A 13,560-nucleotide genomic window follows, 5' to 3' on the forward strand; every position below is an offset into this window, starting at 1 on the left:
TATTGTAATGTTTCAGTTGACCAACCAAATAAGCCCTACATACTAGGACAGTCTATCTTTATACTACATCATGAGATAAACCTGACATTAGTAGTTGATGGCTTGGTAGGATTTGTATCAGATATGATGATGATGGATGATGGTAGACTGGTGATGTGTTTACCTTTAGAGCACAGACTACTGATCTGTAATACAGATGGATCACAGGTAGACAGTGTAGATGTACAGGGTATACCATACAGTGTTACAGCAGTCAACAACTCTACAGTAGCTGTTACACTGCTAGGTAGTGAGTGTATAGAGATGTATGACATAAACAATAAACTCAAACTTAAATCAATATCAGTACTGTGTTGGTGGAGAGACATTACAACTATAAACAACAAGTTAGTTGTAGGTGGTGACAACAGACTACATATCATAGATCATCAGACAGGAGAGGTGGTACAGACAATACAGACTGACTGTGATCCTGACAGGTTACATGGTTCTGGTGACAGAATATTCTACTGTGATTACAAAAACAAGCTATACTGGTACAGTTATACTGATGACAGACATCACACCCTAACATTACCATCACCACCCAGGAGGATGACTACACTACAAGATGGTAGTCTGTATGTGATGTGTTTGGATAGATCATTACAACATGTGTCATCTGATGGTAAACAGTATAAAACTGTGAAGAATAAAGGACTAAAATCAATAAACAAGTGTTATAGTTTGTATTACAATTGCAAACAGAGAAAACTGGTTACTTGTCGTTCTGTTTCTAACATAAAAATCTTTCATGAGCAGTAAAATCAGTTCACAGTACATTAAGTGTTTCTTGATATAATTAGCATAAAAACTATAAATATTTCATGAATAATAATAAGAGGAAATCTTGGACATATTCTATAAGAATAAGACAGCAAACAAACAACACAAGAAACCAAAAGCAAATTTTCATTTAAATCCTGTAATCTTATCCTTTGAAATTTTGATTTCACTAGTTTAGATTCTGCAAGTGTTTTCAGACAAGATTCTTGTACATGTATGACTATTGAAAATAAATATTTTCTATTAGAAAACAAAATATGTGTCTTGAAAAATGTATTGAGTATTATTTACATTGTACACATACTACTGCTTTAAGTTATTCCTTTGCATTAAATAAAAAGTGAACAGTTGAAGGAAATATTAAAATGGAGATTTTAAGCTATATGTAATAGTTTGAAATAAACAGGACAGTTTCAATGAGGATTCACAAACTGATTATATCTTTGCCTTAAAAAAAACTCTGAAAATGTACTGAATGTAAGGTGTTAATTATTTAACATTTTGTTGATTTTAAAAATATGAGTCATAATATATGCAGCATAATTTCAAATTCAATTTATCAAATTTATAAAGGCCTGTATGTATCGTTGAATTGAACCAATCCAAACTCCATTTTTGTAAATGATTTAATATGTGTCAACCAAATAATATTCATAACGTTTTCCCATATATTTGAGGTTTGCTGACCCAAATATTTCACCTTGGACATAAAATTCTTAATTTGAAAGGAAATTATGTTTTTATACACCCTGTACATGTTTTTTGCATATTTTCACATAATTTTGCTGAGTTTTGATACATTGTTGAAAATTCTTCAGTATTTGTTTTTCATTTAAATGAAATCAGAAAATCAAAACTTCAGCCTGTGCTATCAGCATTTGAATCAATCATCACAAATTTGTGATTTTTTTTCAAAATAGATTATGTAATAGTAAAACAGTTTTGATAGTTTGAAAAGTGAGAAATTTTAGTAAGTGGACTTTAAGGAGCTAGTTTCCCATAAATTTGATCTTTTGATCATAGTTGCTTGCTTTAGTTTAATTTAGGAAATTGTAGCAAAACCTTTGAAACTTGATTAGTTAATTTTGACAGATTTTGAAGGCAATTGCTTCAGTTTTAATAATTTATTATTGTTTCAACAGTAGTTTTCTTTGAATTAATATGTTAATATTTTTTTTAAGTTTCTATATTTTTACCGGAAACAAATAGGAAATTAAAAAGTAATATTTTTTGCCAGTTTAAAAAATGTGGTGTCCACACAAAGTGGAAATCACATTTAACCTAAAAAAGTTAGAAGGATCTACTTTTTATCAAATAATAACTAGATATCATTGAGATGGGAGCCATCTCTGTGGGCCCCGCTGTGAATAATGTGTGGTAAAAAATTTGTATCTTTATCATTGGACATGGGGTTGTCAAATGAAACCAAAGTTTTTGACCTTGACCTTTGATCTAGGAAGTTGTACATGATACACCCTCTGGTGTTGGTTAATATACATATCAAGATATAGAGCGGACACGATCTTTACCATAGGACATGGGGTCCCGGTTGTCAACTAAAACTAAAGTTTTTGACCTTGACCTTTGACCTAGGAAGTTGAACATACATTATGACACACCCTCTGGTGTTGGTTAATATACATGTCAAGTATTAACTTTGAAATCATAACGGTTCTCTAGATATAGAGCGGACACGATTTGATACGGACGGACGGACAGACGGACATTTAGGACCTGACAAATTGGGGAGTTACCCACCATAATTAATCTAATTGAGTGAAATAGTTTTATTTTTTATTTGCAACATCAATAGCAATTCCCCCCTCAGACAAAGATCAAATTGGGTGATCACCACTAAGCTCCTGAAAGTATTGAGTTTTTTCATCATCATGATACTGTTGATTCATTATAATTCGTTGGATACCAATTTTCATGGATTTGGTGGGTAAAGGTAAACCACGAAATTAAATGTTCAAAGAATGACAAATTTCATATAGGGTTGTATGCAGACTTAGTCAAAGCAACGAAATAAGATATCCACGAAAATGCAAGTTTTCCTTACTCCACGAAAATTGGAACCCACGAAAATAAATGAATCCACAGTATTGAATTGAGACATATCATTATTAATGTCACAAATCAAGACGGTCATCCACTGCTATCTTAAATGGATTTCATTGAGGATACTAGTATATAAGATAGGACTTTAATTTGGTATATACACTGATAAGCAGGGTTTTTTTAATTTAATTTGTCTGGTTTGAAACATTCTTACCAGTTCTGTATTTGAAAGACCAACTGATTACTAGGGATACAAAATCTGACCAACAGATAACTGATTAAACACTGATTTAGCACTTGGACAGTGGGTAGAAAAAGACGTTCTGACATGTAATTGGGTTCTCCTTTGCATGAATGGGGTTTTTTATCACTTAAATGACAAATGATTGGGTTTTTTATATATTTTATTGCGTAATCAAGCAAATACACAGTATATCTGGAGCTCTACAGATTTACAATGACATGTATAATGTCTGACTTCAATATTTAGTTTGTCAAAGCCTCTCTCTGTTTCCTAGGCCTAATTATAGTTGAAATCCAGAAATTTTTGCGAAATTTCACCAAAATTTCTCCCAACAGCCAATTTGGGTTGTAAATTTGACACTTTTTTAGAAAAACTGATTTTTTTTTATCTTAACACAATTGACATAATATTCAGGATAAAATATAGCCCTAAATAAACTTAATACTTTTCAAATATAGCAGGACTCATGTAGTAATTGTCAAATCTTTAACATCAGTTTCATTTTTATACTTCATAAGAGATAAATAATATTTAAATTGGATCACAATCTTAATTGCTTTATTATTGTCATTGTATTTTGGTATTTCTTTAATATATAACAGTTTGGTATAAAGGAATAATTGGTATAATTTGGTTAAGTAGCATATGTATTGAGACATATCTCTCCTCGTTATTGGGTATTGAGTATTCTGGAAAAAAGTCCAGATTTGGTTTATATATTAGTTGTACATAGTTGTTTCTCTAGATTATTGTGACCACATGTACATAGGTTTATGAAAGAAATAGAATTCATTATTTAAAAGTAGTTAATATTATTTATGCCAGACAGTAGCAAATAATGGTGGAGTATCTGGTTTCAAGTAAGCACATATCGTACAATAACTCTGGATTGTATTTGAAATATTGGAAACTTGAAACATTTAAAGCACAATCCTAAACAGTGGGCGTCAATATGGAGATGACCACGATGTCGACCACATGTTGACGATTTTTAATTTTTTACAAGTATATCATCTGTAAATATTGTGATCTATATTCATTTGCTTGTTTATCTAACTATTTGATTTTTTATTGTTTTTTTGTAATATGACCAAAGTGCCTTGACCATTTAAGACTAACAGGGTTTGTTTAATTGTTAAGGGGATGTTATATATTAGTTTGGTATGGTCAAGACATTTGGTTAAGTAGCATATGTATTGAGAGTTATCTCTCCTCAACCAGTACCGTAATTAGGTATTGAGTATTCCGAATACAGTCAGGATTTGGTTTATATATTAGTTGTACATAGTTGTTTCTCTGGATTATTGTGACCACATGAACATAGGTTTATAAAAGAAATAGAATATTATTTAAAAGTGGTTAATATTATTTATGCCAGACAGAAGCATAAAATGTCTTGTTTTGATTTTTTCAAATAAGTTTTTCAATATTTCATGTATTTAGAAAAAGTCAAAGTTTTGAACAATTTTATTTTGAACACAATGTTGGACTGAAACATAAATGTGTTGAAGAATTATTGATACCATGTATTATGAAATAAAGAAGTCAAAATAAAATATGGAAACTTAATTAACTTGTTTGGTATTTCTTTTCATTAGGATACATAACTGTACATTTTGTGAATAATGATCAGAATCTGATTGGCTAAAATTTGAGATCCAGTAGATCAATGAGGACTTAGGCTTTTAAATGGATGTTTCAAAGTTCTTTTGGTCCCGAGTTGATACTTTTCCAAGTAATTAGTATAAAACAAGGAAATGTGGTATGATTGTGAACGTGTTAACTATCCAACAGAGTCCAAATGACATGGGTTGAAGTACAAATGTATATAAGGTCTGAACAGCCTTCAACAATGAGCAAAACCCATACCATATAGTCAGCCACAAAAAGCCCCAATATGACAAAATGTGAAACAATTTTTAACAAAAAGAAAACAACTCATTGATTTAAGACTAAAGGAAAAACTGTGAAAATCTTTCTTACCAATGGAGATCACTCCTCGGTTTCTACAATATTTTTTAGTTCGTGGTTTGGGGATCCTACTATTTTAATACATTTTAAAATTTATGACATGAATTGGCAGAGCATGACCCCTCCCTTAAAATGTAAACAAAATCTATGGTGCACTAGACATGCTAGAAGGTGGTTCATGATGCAACAGTTTTTTTTTTTGTGACACTGAAAAATTATCAAAATATTCGACTTCCTTGATCTCACAATGAGTGGGTTAATGGAAGACTGCATTGATGAATCTTAATACTCCATATTCAGTTAATAACATATATATGTATATATAGTTTGTTTATTGATATGTTCAATAATACTGTATGGTCAGGAAATAGGCATTTACCAAAAATGCAATTGACTATTTTTAAAACAAGATCCTCCATGGGGTTTGTATTCCTCATCTGGCATTTTTACATAAAATTGATTCAATGTAAGAAGTATATATATCTCTTTTAGTTTCTTGCAAAAAAATAATCAAAGAGCTCGAAAGTTTCCTGAAAAAGATGGTCATTGTTCCCACTGATATCATAAAATCCAGAAGATATGGCATGATTGCCAATGAGAACAATTCTCCACTATAGACCAAAATGATGTAGAAGTTATTCCAACAATGTGTTACTAAATGGCCTTTAACAATGAGAAAAACTCATACCCCATAGTAAGCTATAAAAGGCCCAGAAATAATAAATGTAAATAATTCAAACGAGAAAATTATAAAATAGATATAAGAAGATGTGGTATGAGTGCCAATGAGACAACTCTCCATCCAAGTCAAAATTTATAAAAGTAAACCATTATAGGTCAAAGTACGGTCTTCAACACGGAGCCTTGGCTTACACCGAACAGTAAGCTATAAAGGGCCCCAAAAATTACTAGTGTAAAACCATTCAAACGGGAAAACCAACGGTCTAATCTATATAAAAAACGAGAAACGAGAAACACTTATGAACCACATCAACAAACGACAACTACTGAACATCAGATTCCTGACTTAGGACAGGTGCAAACAAATGCAGCGGGTTTAAACGTTTTAATGGTACCAGCCTGAATTAGTATCTTTCTAAAAATAATTCAATTGCACATGGATTCGCTATTTAATTCACTCTAAATATTGATATTTAATTATACAAAATTGTCAAACTGCAAGTTTTGTCACAGGCTTGACAAAAATTGTCAAAAGAGGGATATAATATGGTATAAAAGAATACATATTGACAAACAATCCAACATGTTTAAAGCTTTCTATCAAAATATCTTAGAAGAATTCCTCTCACATGGTGTCAATGTGGTCCAAGTCCATGAATTCCAACAGGGTAAAGTATATTGTCGAAAACAAATGACCAAAAAAATCTTTTTGGAGGATGCCTCAGAGTTATGTGCATAGATTACCTTATAATGTATCTGCAAGGACTGTAAACATGACACAGGAGTACAAATATTGGTCCAGTATCTTCATCAGTTCCAACAGAACCTTACCTTGTAATGTATCAGTCACTGTTGTTAACATGACACAGGAGTTCAAACATTGGTCCAGTATCTTCATCAGTTCCAACAGAACCTTACCTTGTAATGTATCAGTCACTGCTGTTAACATGACACAGGAGTTCAAATATTGGTCTAGTATCTTCATCAATTCCAACAGAACCTTACCTTGTAATGTATCAGTCACTGTTGTTAACATGACACAGGAGTTCAAACATTGGTCTAGTATCTTCATCAGTTCCAACAGAACCTTACATTGTAATGTATCAGTCACTGTTGTTAACATGACACAGGAGTTCAAACATTGGTCCAGTATCTTCATCAGTTCCAACAGAACCTTACCTTGTAATGTATCAGTCACTGCTGTTAACATGACACAGGAGTTCAAATATTGGTCTAGTATCTTCATCAGTTCCAACAGAACCTTACCTTGTAATGTATCAGTCACTGTTGTTAACATGACACAGGAGTTCAAACATTGGTCTAGTATCTTCATCAGTTCCAACAGAACCTTACCTTGTAATGTATCAGTCACTGTTGTTAACATGACACAGGAGTTCAAACATTGGTCCAGTATCTTCATCAGTTCCAACAGAACCTTACCTTGTAATGTATCAGTCACTGCTGTTAACATGACACAGGAGTTCAAACATTGGTCTAGTATCTTCATCAGTTCCAACAGAACCTTACCTTGTAATGTATCAGTCACTGTTGTTCACATGACACAGGAGTTCAAACATTGGTCCAGTATCTTCATCAGTTCCAACAGAACCTTACCTTGTAATGTATCAGTCACTGCTGTTAACATGACACAGGAGTTCAAACATTGGTCCAGTATCTTCATCAGTTCCAACAGAACCTTACCTTGTAATGTATCAGTCACTGCTGTTAACATGACACAGGAGTTCAAATATTGGTCTAGTATCTTCATCAGTTCCAACAGAACCTTACCTTGTAATGTATCAGTCACTGTTGTTAACATGACACAGGAGTTCAAACATTGGTCTAGTATCTTCATCAGTTCCAACAGAACCTTACCTTGTAATATATCAGTCACTGTTGTTAACATGACACAGGAGTTCAAACATTGGTCCAGTATCTTCATCAGTTCCAACAGAACCTTACCTTGTAATGTATCAGTCACTGCTGTTAACATGACACAGGAGTTCAAACATTGGTCCAGTATCTTCATCAGTTCCAACAGAACCTTACCTTGTAATGTATCAGTCACTGCTGTTAACATGACACAGGAGTTCAAATATTGGTCTAGTATCTTCATCAGTTCCAACAGAACCTTACCTTGTAATGTATCAGTCACTGCTGTTAACATGACACAGGAGTTCAAATATTGGTCTAGTATCTTCATCAATTCCAACAGAACCTTACCATGTAATGTATCGGCCACTGCTGTTAACATGACACAGGAGTACAAATATTGGTCCAGTATTTTCATCAGTTCCTACAGAACCTTACCTTGTAATGTATCAGTCACTGCTGTAAACATGACACAGGAGTTCAAACATTGGTCCAGTTTCTTCATCAGTTCCAACAGAACCTTACCTTGTAATGTATCAGCAACTGCAGTTAACATGACACAGGAGTTAAAACATTGGTCCAGTATTGTCATCAGTTCCAACAGAACCTTACCTTGTAGAGTGTCAGCCACAGCTGTTAACATGACACAGGAGTTCAAACATTGGTCTAGTATCTTCATCAGTTCCATGTATGATTCTAACAGAAATGTGTCATCTTTCTCAACTAAAATCTTGTTGCATTGTTTGTTGGCCTGGTAAGTAAAATAGAAAGTATATGAAAATATTTTTTTAAATGATTGGCCATAATAAAAATGGCTGTCAAAAAAAAATTTCAGTGTAAATTTCAAACTGTTCCTACTTTGCAAAATCAAATGTTGAATCTGTGTACTTCAAGAAAACATTACAATTTTTATGGGTTAAACAGCCAAAGTTACATCTTAATCTATGATTTACAGAAAGGCATTGTTATTATAAACCTGTTCATGAGTTATACAGCCATTAAATGAGAGTACATGACAAAATTGCACGAATTCATGACAATATGATGCAAACACCCAGAGAAAGACTATATAGCTCGTCCTAGATCTATACAGGTATTTAATGTACAGTAAAATTACCAAGTTGGCTAGAAATTATTTTGGCAAAGGAGATGATATATTTTGGGACTGATTTGGCCCAATGGGTATCCTGTCCACAAGTACCTGTGCGTTAATTTCTGAAACGTCATGTCCAAGTTAACATGAAGCACATGCCTTGACCAAAATATTTTTTGCCAGTAAATAGATAACCACATAATGCACTTCCTATGTCCAGCATTTACGAGTAAAATATTCATGATTTTGTCTAATTTTCACTTTTCACTGAATTATCCTGCTTACCGGAGATTTCAATATCTTGCTTTGGGGTGTTTGCAAAATCACAATTGTGCATTTGGGACAAGTTAGTTCATGCGTTATGATTTTACTGTTAAGAAACTTTGCTGCAAGTTATTTGTACATTTTTACAAAGTATGGGAAATCCCCTTTAAAATCATTGTGCACAAGGTAATTTAGTAGTTGTTTTATCTCAAATAAATTAGGTTCTTTAAAATTATAATTAAAAACGAAAATTTGAGGTAGATGATAAAAATGGTGTTTTATACGTTCTGCAAGTCATTTACACATTTATTGTTTTACAGTATATGCATTAAATTCTGAATTCTGTCCAAGATCATGTTATCTTAAATCATCAGTCATAACTCAGCAATCGATGTCTTAAAATGAATCACATTCAACTTATTAAGTACCAATTTGGTCCCAAACTGTACATGATATCCTTAAAATAAACTCTGTAGTAAAAAAAGTGAAAGAAATGTCTCACTAACAGATAGAAAGATGGACAGCCAGACAGACGCACTGAAACCAGTTTTCCCCTAATCCAAGGAAAAGATGGTAGAAACTGCAATTCTATCATCATGATTATACAAGGGAAATTAAAACAATAAAATCTTGAGTCAGCAAATGGCTGATAGTTACTGAGACAACATGTATAATGTCATTATAAATTATAAATATTTAATTACCTCCACAACAAAGTTCTGGACAATTGTAAACAAATTGTCCTTTTGTTCACTGATATTTCCAATCTTTTCAACCACTTTCTGTTTCAGTAAGCTTCTGTGTGCCATCTTTCCTCTTGTTGATAAAATATTATCTCTAAAATACAATAAGGAAAATTACATTTACTTCAGACTAATTTCCAATCATACATTGTTGGACATGTTGGAGGTATAAAGGAAACATGATTCAATTGGGGTTTTTTTTTCTGGGTTCTTCCATTTTTATAACCAAATATATTGTTATGAGATAAAAGGTACATATGGGGAATATGTTCTATAAAATGAGACAGCAACACTTAATACACTATAAAACTTGTTGAGACATACAAATTCTTACATTGTTAGCGGTGGATTATCAGGTTTTTTTCAATTGAAATAATTAAATTATGGAAATTTAAGTCCAAGTCTTGGCAATCGCAATACTTTGTTTACACGTAACAAAGGTCCACAGTTCTTATTAACCTTGAAAAAGTAGTTCCTATCTGTCACAAACTTTGATTATCCAACCATTTGCTGAGAACAAATTTTTCACTAGATATTAGAAATATTTTTCTCAAACCGGTCAGGAAATGTGAAAATTGCATAAAAATTAGAGATATCTAGAGTTTTCAATTAAGATGTGTCTATACCTAAAGATCTAACGAAGACTACCATAGACATGTCATTAACCCAGACAAAATCAAAGAGCTGATAGCTGTGATGGGAAGAAGATACATAAAAGGATAACTTGAATTATAATGAAAGCAGACCTACTTTGTGCCGTTGTTGCATTCAAAATTTGTTTCTCTTCCAAATAATAATATTCTTACACATGTCTCCACCAAAACAGATTAAACTTTATACAAGAAGCTCAGAATACTGTTGATTCAAATTAATTGTTATATAAGTCAATATTTTATATCTCAACATGTTCAACTTTATGGAAGCAAATATACCTGGAACTGATTAGATTCACTTGAGAATGGCAAAATAGCATATTTCTATAGAAATAGAGTGAATTTGTAGCTGGCGCTGAAAAATAGAAATATGCTTTTTGGCCGGCTCTAGGTTATTGGAAGCCACGATAAAAACTACTTTGTTTACATATATATGCAATTCAAAGAACTGGCTATTATTTCAAAAGCAAATTTAATTTAAACAATTTTGATTTTTGAAGCCATATGTGATTGATTTTGCTATATCCTACCGTAGTCTATAATCGGTCATAATGTCGGTTCGTTCGGATTTTGTTATTCTACTTATCACACGGGAAAACTCCGCATTGACGTCACTACGCTAAAACCAGCGTATAAAATTAGTGCAGAATACATTTTTTCTACACTTCTAAATAAAATGATATTTCTAAAGATATGTGTTCATTATTATTCTTAAATATTGTACAAAAATGCAGATTTTCTAATGGCCATTTCAAACCTGACTTCCTAGTGCCTAAAAACATTTCAGAACTTCAAAAAAAACCTCTTCCGGCCTCCATTGATTTGTTTACATTCCATTAAGCGTCATCAATCTTAATGGCAGACAAAACAGGCAAAGCAAATCGTAATTTTAAGAATTTCAAAATGACAAGCACCTTACGTCTTTAAGCGATGTTCCCGCGAAAAAGCATCCAAATTGAAAGAAAATCTTTGGGAAACAAACGACGAACACAATTTTTCAGTGCACATGTACATGCTATATTTTTGTTCAGGAGTAGGTTAAAAAACCAATTTAATATTTTTTAGTATATTAATTGAAAAAAAAAACGGTTTTATACACATCCTGTCTGTCTTTTTTTATTTAAATTTAATTAATATAAACCAAGTTGAGTTGACCCAATTAGAGTGATATCAAGAAATGAATAAGTATGTAGATGTAGTGTTATCTCCCTTGTTTAGCTCCAAATATCATATTTGTTAATAAATATTTCATGTAATGGCAGAAAGTCACACAACTTGTTTAATTTGATAGATTTTACTCTTTTAATTTGTTTATAGGATACTTTTATTCATTTTCAGAAATTTATATATTTGATTTGAAACATTTAAAATTTTTGTATACCTATATACTTCTAAATGAATAGTATGTATAGTCGAATTTTTCTTGATATATAACTAATCATCTGTTTCTTTAAACTAATGATAAAAAAAAAAGATATGTTAAGTGTGTAGTATTATCATTCATACATGTACCTTATCATTAGCTCTTCAATGCACCTTTCATTTGAATCCACAACAGAACTGAACCTGCTACATATACTAATAAAATAATTTTCTTGTGGAGTACCTACAGCTGATGTAATGGGTTACACTTCTTGATATTTCTGCACCATGTTCTCTTTTTATGAGTATTATTTTATTAACATTTATTATTAAGAAGATGAAGGAGCTTAAAGTAGAAGTACCTATGGTAAGTCTAAGAAAGTGTTGATTATTATAGATGCTAATTTATTTCTATAGTTCATATGTTTCATATATATTTTTTATGGGGAGAATTTTGTTTTATACTGGTATATCAATATGCTTTCAAATCTCAGTACTTTATATATTTAATAAAAGAAATTGGTTCAATATACACAGATTAATATTCTGACCATAAGTGAAAATTCAAAAAAAAAAATTCCATTGATGTCAAATTTCATTTGAAAAATGAGGTTTCCTGTGAAATAAACATCCAATTCATTGCAAACAATTTCAAAGCCATATCATACAAACACATAATGTAATTGCCTTAGACTAAAAAATCCCCTAAATGACAATAGAGCATTTCGATTGGACATCACGATTCAATGTGTCACGTGGTTTTGGCGCCATTAGAATTTGAAGCTAAACAAACAGGGTCAGCTGCTTCAGTTTGTAACAACATCCTACATTCAGTGACTGAGAAAAAATTATGAGTAACCAAGCTTGACAATACACGGTAATTAAAACACAAAGCTCAAAGTCTACAGAAAAATAAAATAAAAAATGTCCTTAAGTGAACGGAGTATCATAATTAAGGGATATTGTATAATGTTTATCAAATTTATGATGCAATGAGATTTTTAACTTTTATTTTTTTATAACAAACATGTAGCATTAGACTCTGACTGATTTTAGAAATAATTTCAACAGACTGAACTACATGTTTTGATATGATGTCATTGCAACAAATGGAAGCTCAATATATTATTTTTATTTCTTATGAATTCTTATTTTCACTTTGACTGATAAATGTTTTTAAACAATCATGTGTATCTCAAACACTGAGGATGAATGAGTGTATAGAGATGTATCACATAAACAATAAACTCAAACTTGAATCAATACAAGTACCTGACATGTGGTTTTGGATGATTGACATTACAACTATAAAGAACAAGTTAGTAGTAGGTGGTTACAACAGACTACTGATCATAGATCATCAGACAGGAAAGATGGTACAGACAATACAGACTGAGTGTCGTCCTCATAGGTTACATGGTTCTGGTGAAAAAATATTCTACTGTGATACCTACAACAACAAGCTGTACTGGTACAGTTATACTGATGACAGCCATAACACTCTAACATTACCATCACCACCTGAGAGTATGACTACACTACAAGATGGCAGTCTGTATGTAATGTGTGATGATAGACCAGTAAAACATGTGTCATCTGATGGTACAAAGTATAAGACTGTGAAGACTAAAGGACTAAAATCAATACTCTTTAGTGGTAGTTTGTATTACAATTGCAAACAGAGAAAACTGGTTACCTGTTATTCTGTTCCATACATAAACATCTTTCATGTGAAGTAAAATCAGTTCACAGTACATTTAGTGTTTCTTGATATAATTATCATAAATACTA

At 31.9% G+C, this 13,560-nt stretch overlaps 2 protein-coding genes across 7 annotated transcripts in view; both read left to right on the forward strand.

Moving 5' to 3' along the window:
• Positions 1–13,508, forward strand: part of LOC127726384 (uncharacterized) — a 205,871-nt gene extending 192,363 nt beyond the window's left edge. For 2 of the 6 annotated variants that reach the window (XM_052233779.1, XM_052233778.1), the window contains exons 5-6: positions 17–397; positions 13,099–13,508. In XM_052233779.1, the coding sequence (XP_052089739.1) occupies positions 17–397; positions 13,099–13,508 (791 nt within the window). Of the gene's footprint in view, positions 1–16; positions 4,700–13,098 lie in introns of those variants that run through there. The other 4 variants (XR_007993513.1, XM_052233775.1, XM_052233776.1 and 1 more) reach the window with 4 other exon arrangements.
• Positions 1–13,560, forward strand: part of LOC127726383 (uncharacterized) — a 164,390-nt gene that overhangs the window by 46,693 nt on the left and 104,137 nt on the right. The window lies entirely within an intron of this gene.

The sequence above is a fragment of the Mytilus californianus genome, unplaced genomic scaffold (assembly GCF_021869535.1).
Source record: "Mytilus californianus isolate M0D057914Y unplaced genomic scaffold, xbMytCali1.0.p SCAF_17, whole genome shotgun sequence".
In the NCBI taxonomy this organism is placed as follows: domain Eukaryota; kingdom Metazoa; phylum Mollusca; class Bivalvia; order Mytilida; family Mytilidae; genus Mytilus; species Mytilus californianus.